Consider the following 12,085-nt stretch of genomic DNA (forward strand, 5'->3'; position numbering starts at 1 on the left):
GGCACGGATGTCCCGTGACGGCAAGAACGGGTGCGTGTAACATCCGATCCTGGACATTTAACCCCTCAGATACTGCGGTCAATAGCGACCACGGTATCTAAGTAGTGTCTACCTATCGGCACCCCCACAACACGATCGCAAAGTGCCGATGGTCATGGCACCCGGTGACTTTGTGGAAAATCTGCAGCGCATTACAGCGACAGCAAAGTGGATGAGCCCTGGTGACGGTCACATTGCCTGCAGCGTCATCACTGGTGGTCAGCAGCACGGAGACCAGAGGTCGTTATAGCAACGCAAGTGAAAGTAAGTGGTCTTTTGGATATAATCACCCACGGGTCCTCAGTTGGATACGAACCCGATTATAGCGGCATTAAAAAAAATACAACTCATCCTGCAAAAAAGAAGTCCACGAAAAAATAAAATGGTTAAGGCTTTTGAAATGCAACGATTAAAAAAAACGAATGGTCATTAATGAAAAATCTGCACTGTGTGAACAAGGCCTAAATGCCTATCGGTTAGCGAAAGAGAGCGACTCCATTTACGGAAAGTGGTAAAACATGTGCACAGCTCGCATAGAACAGGTTCTGAGGGAAAGACGTAAATATATATTCTAATATGTTGCACTATGGATATAATTTCCAAAGGGTAGAGTCATAAACAAATGGGCACTGCCATGAACCAGACATGGCCTTGTGAGAAGCACTGGCACCTATCATAGAATCAGCATAACTGGAGTCTATCGCGCAGGCGCACGTACCAACAGACGTCACTCCTCCTCTCGGGGAAGCGCGCTCCACCTCTTGGCACTTCCGTTCAGGGGCGCGCATGCCGTGACGTCACTTCCGCTCCGGGCCTGCCAGCTGGGAACCGGAGAAACAACAACAATAACAGTGGTGGTAAGACGCCGGAAGTAGCGGTTATAAGCCGGAAGTAGTGGTTATAAACCGGAAAGTGGGGTTTCATCGTGCTACGGGGGTTTTCTTGAGCTGGTCGGTATAGCGTGAAAACCCCGGGGGTAGCGGCTGTAGCTCCGCTATGTGCGTTTAGCCGGGTCCGGTGTGTTGCAACTACAAGTCTCAGCAGGTTCGACATATCTGAGACTGTTCGGTCCCGCTGCTATAAGCGGCTCTTGAGTTCATGGCCGCTATGTCCGTCCGTGGCCCATCTGATCCCATTCATACCCCGTGCCCGCTCTTCAGACAGCTGCCCGTCATGGTGCCCGGAGACGTCATATTTTTGTTAATGAACCAGTTAATTTCATGGTCGTTATAAAATATAATATTCCTACTGTCTGCAGTACTAAAATAATAAGTTCTGGAAATCTACTCTGTCAGGCACAATCTTTGCCATTTTCAAGCTCACTGCTTGCAGTCAGTGAACGCAAGCATTCTTGTTCACATATAGAGGCCCATTTCACTCTGAGTATACCTCCGTTGTATGCCTTTAATGTGTGGCATACGTCGCCTGCAGGCTTCCAATGTAAGGAAAATAATAAAAATGTACACCGAGTGGTATACATTTTTTTTTTAATGGACAGGTCCATATGGAATAGCGTAGTCCGCTACATACCTCCCAACTTTGACATATTGTAAGCAATGTCACCGAAGTGGCACATGAAGTGCGGCGTGGCAATTTTTTCTCCCGTTAAGCCACGCCACTGGCCATTTCATGCAGATACACACCCAGTTCAGACCACACAGTATAATGCCCCCATATCCAGTATAATGCCCCTATAGTGGCTAATGAAAATAATAAAATACTCACCTAACCCTGTTTCCATGACGATTGGAGGAGATCCCTCTTTAGGCCTCCTCTAGTCTATGCTCTGTGTAGCTCGGCACAGACAGGCATGATGATGTCACTGCATCGCGCCTTTCTGCGCCAAGCCACTCACAGCTAGCATTACGTAGTAAATGGTGGAGCAGGCAGCTGACGGCTACCTGCTCCACCATTGGATTTAACTGTAACTGCGTCCTAAGGACGCAGATGCAGTTTAAACCGAGAATAATATGATATATATCGTAACAAACAGCAGCCAGCTGTGTGCAGGCCTAGGTCAGAGTGGGTTTTTAGCCTCTGAATCTAAACAATGACTCTTACAAAGCAAGCAGAGATCTTTTAAAATGGCGAGGAATTGACAGACTGAGTATATTACAAAATGACAGAACTTTTTTTTATTAGGCAATAATAACATTATATACATACGACTGAGCAATCCAATTAAAAAGGGGTTTTCGGATTTTAATATAATGACGAGGCTGCAAATCCCTAAAAAGAACTAACAGTAATGCACTTACCTTTAAATGATGAGTTCTCCCTGCGCCGTGGTTCCTTTCTGCGCCTTGTATACATCTGCGTGGTGACGTGTTGTACACACAGGTGACCAAGCCAATCACTGGCGCTGTCTCAGCCATGCCTGGTCTTATAATGGTCACAAGCCTAGAACAGACGACAGTCACATACAGTACACAGCGGATCCTGGTCCTGGAAATAATCTTCAAGAGGATCTGTGTGGACTGACCCTTATACAGCATAGTAATGTTAATTCTCCCATAGTGGTGGGTATGCTGGCCTGACCGCTGTGCCATGTACATGTCCGTGCCATGTGGATCTGACTGCTCTTTTCTTCTTCTCCTCAGAATCTCAAGCCTTCTGACCATAAAGTGCACATCGCTTTCCAGCAAAAACCCTGACTGCTCAGCAATGACCAGGTGAGCACGTGTTCACGATAATACAAAAAAATAAAAATGCTATATAGTCACTGAGATGAACATGTATGTGGAATTCTCCTTCACAGGGATTTTATGGCATAAGGAAAAAAAGGTATGCTATTTTTGCAGAAACAGCACCACACTTGTCCATAGGCGATATCTGGTATTGCAACCCAGCCCCATTCACTTGCATACTACAATACCAGACACAGCCCATGGACAAGAGCGGCCGTGTTCTTGGAAAATAACCTACCTTTATTTCCTTATGCAATAAAATCCACCTACATGTTAATCTCAGTGACTATATAGCAGTTAGGTCCTGTTGACGAATGCTTCTCTTTTATTAGCTCCCCAGTGTCTCGTGTAGTGTATAACCCGAAGCGGACCACCAGCAGCACGCGCTCTCCCAGCAGCAGCGAGATATTTACCCCGGCTCATGAGGAGAACGTGCGCTTTATTTACGAAGGTAAGAAAAGTCATTCCACTGGAAAGTTCTCTGGTGTGTCCGGCGATCCTGGCGATTTTCTTAAGTGTTTGGTCGCAGCCTGACTATTCCCCACCTTCTGCCATCGGGAGACGAGGATTGCGAAAGTTGGATTTCAGCATGGTCAATACATTGCTCCTGTTAGGCCCTGATCTACATTCAGCGTGTACTCCAGGAAGGCTCTCAACGTACAGAATAAACATTTCCATAGGGTGACATTAGCCCGTTGGAGGCCAAAAGAGTATCATTTTGGCCTCTGTCTGGCCGGTATACAGTAGTATACCTAAAATAAAAAAAATTGAATAGCGCAGTAGGCGGTATTTAGCAAAAAAAAAGCAACACATGTCACCACAATTGGCTGTATCTGTCAATATTCTTCTATTTACCAATTTTTTATGGAACTAAGTATTTTATCTCCCCTTCTTCTACCTGCCAGAGTTTAAGTGGGTTTCCCATCTTGGGCATTTATGGGATATTCACAGGATATGCCATAAAAGTCCGGGACCTGCATCTATCTCTAGAACGGGGCCCCCTGTCCCCCAATCTACCTTGTCTCGCTCCTGCTGCTCTCCGGCCACTGTCCGACGATGTGGTTGGGACTTCGGAAATAGCCGAGCTCTTACTGTTTCCGTAACTCCCATAGAAGTGAATGGGAGTTATGGAAATGGTGTAGATCAACGTTCTATGCTGTTTCCATTACCTCCATTCACTTCTATGGGAGTTACAGAAACAGTTTCAATCCGGCTATTTCCGAACTCCCGACCACCTCGTCAGACAGAGCAGCGGTAGCGAGACAAGGTAGGTCAGGGGGCCCCGTTCTAGAGATAGGTACATCTATCGGAAATTTATGGCATAACCCTGTGGATATGCCATAAATAGCCAAGATAGAAATAGACCTTTAAAGCAACACAATAGGCACAACTGATATCCTGTGTTATGCTAAATGCATGGCCTGAGGCAGAGGGTTTTCTCTGGTGTTACTGGGTCGTGCTCTGACACCACAGGCCCTGCACACGGCACAACACAGGGTATATCTACTATTTCTAGAGTTTGCAGGAGCCCCTGTAGGCAGTTTTTCTTTTTATTATTTTTTTCCTCATTAATTTCCAGGTTTAGTGCTCGTTTACGGGCTTTGTTTTGCAGTTTTTGGTCTCTAAACATTGTCTTCGGCATGCTTTTTATTCCTAGCGTGGCAGTGTGTGGAGCGGGACTTAAGGAATCAGGTATCTGGTGTGGACCGTGGACTTGTGGAAGAATATGTGGAGAAACAGCCGAGCAACAACCTGAAATGTGAGTATTGTCAGTATAAAATGAAGAAAACATGTAGTAAGGTTCATGTAATCTAGTATCAGAAGGACTCTGCGGCAGTTTACTGATGTGTCACTTCTATGTGTCAACGTATCCGTACAATTGGAAATTCACTGAAGTGATAATGAGTAAAATGTATAACTTTTATTTCATAACTCTCTAAAAACAGGGGTACAATCACCACTGTGAAGAGCCCAACCGTGTATTTAAAAACATATTAAACAAATACTCCAAGTCCTAATTCGTTTGCGAACCCTTTATGACTGGGTATATAACAGAGATATCAAATATGGAATCGGCGTTTAAACATTGGTGTAGCAGTGGTTTAGACCCTCGTACACACAGGAGCCTGCGTTAACCGCACCTGAATCTCCCAATGTACAGATGCACAACAATGCCACTGCCCCCTACGCAAAATTCCCTCACTTCACCCGAACCTACGCGTTTCTATACTTATCATCAGGGGTCTGTAGCTTGGTCAGTCTGGCCAGGATGCCAGTGATATTTTCTTCAGCAGCAGATATTCTACTGCACAACCCGGAAGCATGCACGCATAGATGTCAGCGGCATGCTTCACTACGGGATTCAGAGTCACTATGAACTGGATACTCCTCCCCCTGGCCTCGGCGGCATACTTCGAACCAGCCAATCACACCAGCCCACCACATCCGTGACGCTCAACCATGTGACTCCCGGCCGTCAGCTGACATACCCGGAAGCCACAGTGTAAACACCACAGAGCGTGCAGACTGAATGAGAGGCTGTACAAGTATCTGCTTGCCGCACTGAGCCTCCTACTATTCAAGGATAGAGTATAACAATGTTGGGTTGGATACATATTGCGGATCAGCTCAGGACCGCAATTGGACTACCACGATAGGAGCACCTACCCTGGAAATATATACTGTATGAATGGAAAGACGATGTTAATGTCAACCACACTTAGGACATTTGAACCACTCCTGGACTAAATTGCCAAGCCTGTTACTTTTAAATGGTATACTGCAAGTAACTGTGCTTGGATTAGGATTAAATTGCCATACCCCCACCCAGGGGACCGACAAAACCCTGTAACTTGGTCTAAGTTGTACTTTAAATAAAACAGGTATAATTTGTTTGCTCGTTTAAACCTTCAGGATGTACGCAAGCCAGTCTGTAGATCCATTGGGCCTCTTTGCGCAAAATGAGGTTATCCCAATCCCCTCCCCGTTTAGGAGGACGTACCAATTCAATTGCCTGAAATTTCAAACAGTCTGCCCGGCCTTGATGTTTTCCATGTACATGTTTTGATATGGAAGTGTCTCTTGAATTTGTAACATCTCCAACATGTTCCCTAATCCGGCGCCGAAACTGCCGTATCGTTTTGCCCACATAGTTCAGTGGGCACGGACATGTAATTAAATAGACTACCCCAGCCGTTTTGCAGTTCACAAAATCTCGGATGTCATACTCAACCTTGGTGGTAACACTTTTGAATTTTTTCCCACTTTGGATAAAATCACAGGCTCTACAACTACCACATCTGTGTGTACCCGGTATCTGCCTATCCAACCAAGTACCCGTATGGATTTAACTCAGAAGTAGTAAGCAATTTTATTGAACCTAGACTATCCCTAGCTGCTTATTTAAAGGGATTTTCTCATAACAGACAAACCCATTTAATATAAGACTGCACCGTGATCAGCGGATTGCCGCAGGTCCGGCTCCTGCAGGGTCAGATTGGATTAACTTGAGCTCAGCAGGACGTAAGACTGAGGGTCCCTATCCAGCTATACAGAACAGGTGTTTGTCCCCTTTAATTGCATTGTAAACTATGCTGAACCTCATAGGTCCTGTCGTGACTGGGGCCCATTACCCTGTTAGAGCTTGGGCCCATCGGTGAATCCTTCTGCCCTCTGGTGGGCCAGTCGGACCTTAAGGAGCTGATTTTGCTGGAGGAAGTTGCCATGGAGTGGACAGTTTCCCTACAGTGTCCTCTACTGAGGATATGTGGCATTACATGAGGCCATGTAAGACATGGTCTGTGAGAGCCATTGTAAATGTACAGAGGTTGAACCAGAAGGGCGGTAACTCCTAATTTCTTCAAGATTAAGGCCTCATGCACACGACTGTAGCCATGTGCACGGCCACGATTTCCGGGTCGGCCGGCCACGGAGTGACAGCCGCGAGCCGCCCACAAATTGCGGGCTGTGCACATGGCCGCGTCTATTATTTCCGATGAGTCTGGACCGCAAAACACGGCCGTAATAAGACATGTCCGTTCTTTCTGCGGTCCGGGCTCCTTGGCAATGCACGGACAGTGGAAACCACGGTCATGTGCATGGCCCCATAGGAATGAATGGGGCCGCAATTCTCCCGTGGATTTTCGGGGGAATTGCGGCCGCAAAAGCACGTTCGTGTGCATGGGGCCTCACACTAACTGGAAAAGTAGCTCACTAGATTGTTCTGCGTGAATTTGCGTTGACACATTATACGGCATCCACTGTCTCAATAAACAACTATGATCTACTGTTATTTTTATTTTCATACAATGAAGCGCTCCAAATCTAGAACACACCTCTGAACAGTTATTAAACTGCTCCCCATAGGCAACAATGGAGACAGTGGAAACTGTCCCAGGGCTTGCAGGGAGGCAGCAGTTGAGCTGTAGTAAAGCACGTCTGGACATCTCATTCAGGAAATGCTTACCTATTGTATGTATAACTAAACTAATAACACACAGATGTACTCTTATTGTCTTTTATTGAGCACATGGAGTAAACATCCACAGTGCAGGGAGAAAAAGTAAGTGAACCCTTAAATGTAATAACCGGTAGATCCTCTTTCGGTGTAAGTGATTACTTCCACCGAAAGTTTCCTGTAGCTGGAAATAAGATTAGCACATCGTTGAGGAGGAATTTTGACCATTCCTCTCTACAAATGTTTCAGTTCATCAATATTCCTGGTATGCGATGTGTGCACAGCCCGCCACTGCATCTCGATAGGGTTACGGTCGCGACTCTCATTTGGCCATTCCAAAACATACATCTTCTTTTCCAACCATTCTTTAGTTGATTTACTTGTGTGCTTTTGGTCATTGTCTTCTCTTCAGCTTGACATCATGGACTGCTGCCCTTATATTCTCCTAGAAAATATATTGATCCACCTTTTTAATTCATTGTTCCCTCAATGATCGCAAGGCATACAGGTCCTGAAGAAGCAAAGCCGCCCCAAACCATAATGCTCCCTCCACCATGCTTCATAGTTGGGATGAGATTTTAGTGTTGGTGTGCAGTGTTCCTTTTCCTCCAAACATAACTTTGTGCATTGTGCTAAAAAGTTCCACTTCGGTCTCATCTGTCCATAGAACATTTTTCCAGCGGCATTGTGGAACATCCAGGTGATCTCTGGAAAACTTGATCCGGCCCGTAATGTTTTTTTTTTGGACACCATGGTCTCCTTTTGGACACATGAACAGAGGTTTTTGCAGTTTGTAGAGTCTTCAGTAGGTTTTTTTGCTGTTAGTCTTTGGTACTTTCTCACCTCTAAGAGGATTACCTGTTGTACTCTTGGTGGGGTCCGACTTCTATTACTTCATCTTTTCTTCCCTGACAGTCACACAGAGATGCTTTGCTCCTAGGACCTATAACCCAGTCTTGTATAAACTTTTGTCATCTTTGCAAACTTAAAGGGGAACTAAACGTTCAACAAACTTCTGACATGTCATAGTGGTATGTCAGAAGTTCTGGTTGGTGGGGGTCCAAGCACTGAGACCCCCACCAATCTCTAAAACGAAGCGGCTGAGCGCTCACACGAGCGTTTCTGCCGCTTCGTTTTAGCGATTGATGGGGGTCTCAGTCCTCTCTATGACATGTCAGAAGTTTATTGAACAGTTAGTTACCCTTTAATGAATACTGATTTTCTAACCGTGTTTTGCCCTCTGTTTCCTCAGCTTTTAAGCCAGTTGATCTCAATGACTTGAAGAGAAGAAGCACACAAGATCCGAAAAAGTCGTAATTGCTGATTGTTCCTTCCGCTGACATACTTTGGACTCAACTTTCATTCTCTTCCATTGATGACATAACAGGACAACTTTGGGACTGTGCTGTGTGGACTTGGCAGAGTTGTCCTTCTCTAGCCCCCCCTTAAACCTCCAAGCCCTTTCCTATTCCCGTGTGTGTTCTCCCTTTTACCCACCCCAAGCATCTGATGCCCACATTCTGGTGGATCGTTGCAAACCCTTTTAATTGAGGAACTGATTTTGCGGGTGGTATGTATTAATGCAGTCTTGCATTGTGCTATACCCGGGTTACTGTTCACCCCTGCACCGAGATCTGCAACATCGTCAGGTTATTAAATGGCTTATAACAGTGTTCGGTGTTTGTCTGCAATATCATGCACTGTAAATGAAATGTAGCTGCCAGTGACGTACCAGTCACACCACATACCCATAATGGGTGCAGTGATACAAGTGTATTGACTTGATGGTCATTGTTCATCAGTCCTCCCCCGTTGTGTTCTTTTTTTAATTGTATGGTCAGTTTTTTGTGTTCTACCTGTCCAAGTGAAACCTGATAATCCGTAATGAAATGCACATCATACTTTGTGAAGGATAATAACTGGCCTTAGTTTATACTCCTAAATAAACGGATTGTCTGCTTTAGTCAACCCCTTTTTTTTTTCTGACTTATAAGGTTGTATTTACACCTGGCAGATTTATTGCAGAAATTTCTGCCACTGAAAAGCTGTTCCAGAAATGTAAATTTCTGCATCGTCTGCATGGATTTCTGCCAGCTTCATTCAGATGAAATTTCAGTTAAATGTCTGCAACAAATATGCCGCATGTGAATTAATGACTAATCACCGACGCTAGTTTAAAGGGGTTGTCCATGCACGGACAGCAGATGACCTGTCCAAGGGATAGGTCATCAGTATATGATCGGTGGGGGTCCAAAACCCGATCACGGGCGCTATGCAAAGTATGGAGCCATCTGCTTCCGGCTACGAATACTGCATACTCTGCATATCATCCGGAGGCAGCTGATCGGTGCGGGGTCTGGGTGTCGGACTCGCACCGATCATATACTAATGACCTATCCTGGGGATAGGTCATCAGTTGTCTGTACATGGACACCCCCTTTAAGCCATACAGTGGGTTTAAAGCTCCATTGATTTCAGTGGGGATCTAAATAAGGTAAAATTCCATGAATCCTGTACCCCTTAATGCAGAAATCTTTATAATCCAGCATTTCTTACCATCACATAACCATCAATTTCATAAGACCAGAGCAGAGAGAACCAGTTATCTCTTCTCATTAAAGAAACAAAGTGATAGATGTTGTTTTAGCATTTTATTCTGGACCGTCTTTCTCACGTCTCTTTCTCAAGGGGCAGATTACATTACGATGCACGGGAATGAGGTTTTACAAAGCACCAATCATATGCAGTGGAAAAAAAATAATCTGCACCAGTTTTGTAAGGGTAGACTCCGCATGCGCTGTATGTTGCAAATTTGGTCCGTATTTTTGCCACGGATTTCACCCTTTCTATAGGAAAACATTTTCACTATGTCTGAGTGTAGCATATGGCTCTGTTCACACTAGCATGGTTTATTATGAAGCCATGGCAGCTGTGACCGATATGTTTTTTGTTGGGATTTGGGTATTTTTGATGGCAAGAAAGCGCTTTAGACTAGGCTATCCTTGTAGTCAAAAGCAATAGAACCTCAAAAAAAAGGAACAAAGTCCTTAACGTCAATGTCACCCTTTTATCATTAGTTTTTTTTAGGTCCAAAATTTTGCGTTAATGGAAAAAAACAGCACCATAATCTGAGACCCATAACTTTTATTACTTTTGCGTCGATGGAGCTGTGTAAGGGCTTGTTTTCTGCGGGGCGAGCTGTCGTTTTAGTAATACCATTTTGGGGGTACAGGCGACTTTCTGAACACTTTTCATTCCGTTTTTTGGGGGAGTCAAGGTGACCAAAAAAAAAGCAATTCTGGCTTTTTTTTTTCTACGCCGTTCATCGTCTGGGATAAATAACATTATATTAGAATAATTCAGAGAGTGATGGATGCGGCGATACCAATTATATACATTTTTTATTGTTTACATTACTTCCAGGGAAAAGGGGGATTGTTTTAAATTTTAAATATTCTTTTTGTATGTTCCTAAATCGTTATTTATTTACATTACTTACATTGTTTTTTTAGTCCCACTAGGGGACTTGAACAAGCGATCATTAGATCGCTGGTACAATACACTGCAATGCTGCCTTCAATAAACCCCCCATGCATGTGTTATTAAAGTGTCCACTAGATGTCACTAAAGTAGCACTATTACTGCCAAGTGTAAGAAAACATAAGGGAGGCCTACTTGTTTTTGCTCCTTTACAAACATAACTATAAACAAGAGGCTACATTTTTTAACTCCTTGCCCTTTAAAGGCTACATTTTTTTATTTTAAGCACTTTTTTTAAATTGATTGTTATTAAAAATGTTTTTTACTTTTTACGCTACAGCTTGCATGTATCCTGTATGCAGAGTAGAAGCTGTATCGTACGCAGCTGATTCCGTCAGTTTACCTGAACTGATGGCTCGGCTGGATAGCAAGTACTGTGTGTCTCTGACACACACGATCCACCTAATATCGATCGCACCTAAGCTATGTGATCGATACTGGGTGAAATCCAGGTTTAATAATACTCACAAACCAAAAAGTAAAACAATTTAAAATCACATGAAGTCCTTATTAATTTGAAAGCGCCAATCCCGTTTTTCCCATTTGCTGCTTCTTCCGAGACATCACCCTATATATCAACAATACTGTTTTTTGTAGTCTAAATAATAAGGTCTTACATATGCGTACTCAATACAATTTTTCAAAAAGATCCATAAAATGTAATCGGAAAATGAAACGTCAATATAAAAGGTTGATCGGTGCTTAATGAGTATCTGTCACTAGTTTATTAATTCCCTATCTCCTAATAGGCGCTAGGATGCTGGTAACTGCAGTGTAAATTGTGTTTCAAAATCTTTATTATTTTCAAAGTTATGAGTTTTTTTCTAAATGTGGCTATATTTGCCAAATGGGAGGTGACACTTTTTTCTGTAGGCGGTGTTATATTTTGTCTCTATGATGCTGTCCAATCAGCTTCATACAGTTCTCCCCTTCCCAGCCCAGCATGATCTCAAGCTTCAATTGCAAGGTCACACTGTGCTGTCACTTCAAGCCGCAGGTCCTTCAACACAGCGACTCAGCGCTCCTACAGGAAGACGGTCCCTGCATCACCTCCAGCCGTGCCGACTCTCATCCACAGCAGCAACTGTGACCGTCTTCCTGGAGGAGCGCTGAGTCGCTGTGTTGAAGGACCTGCGGCCCGAAGTGACATCACAGCGCGATCTTGCGATTGAAGCGGAGCTCACGCTGGGCTGGTAAGGGAAGAGGAGAACTGTGTGAAGCTGATTGGACAGTGTCATGCAGAAAACATTACACCGCTACAGAGAAAACGAAGAGTTACCTCCCATTTGGCTAGTATAGCCACAGCATATTTAGAAGAAAGGTGATACCTAAAATAATAAACGTTTTGTGACACTATTTACAC

The 12,085-nt window shown here is 44.2% G+C and overlaps 1 protein-coding gene across 2 annotated transcripts; it reads left to right on the top strand.

Moving 5' to 3' along the window:
* Positions 1-786: 786 nt before the first annotated feature.
* Positions 787-9,150, top strand: MCRIP1 (MAPK regulated corepressor interacting protein 1). 2 transcript variants are annotated; one of them, XM_075845400.1, is made up of 5 exons: positions 787-896; positions 2,640-2,711; positions 3,059-3,177; positions 4,384-4,485; positions 8,435-9,150. In XM_075845400.1, exons 2-5 carry the CDS (start codon positions 2,704-2,706, stop codon positions 8,497-8,499), a joined length of 294 nt encoding a protein of 97 aa, XP_075701515.1. In that variant the 5' UTR covers positions 787-896; positions 2,640-2,703; the 3' UTR covers positions 8,500-9,150. The 2 variants fall into 2 exon arrangements, with proteins under 2 accessions (XP_075701515.1, XP_075701516.1); XM_075845401.1 differs by lacking the exon at positions 787-896 and adding an exon at positions 932-1,083.
* Positions 9,151-12,085: the final 2,935 nt, after the last annotated feature.

The sequence above is a fragment of the Rhinoderma darwinii genome, chromosome 13 (assembly GCF_050947455.1).
Source record: "Rhinoderma darwinii isolate aRhiDar2 chromosome 13, aRhiDar2.hap1, whole genome shotgun sequence".
In the NCBI taxonomy this organism is placed as follows: domain Eukaryota; kingdom Metazoa; phylum Chordata; class Amphibia; order Anura; family Rhinodermatidae; genus Rhinoderma; species Rhinoderma darwinii.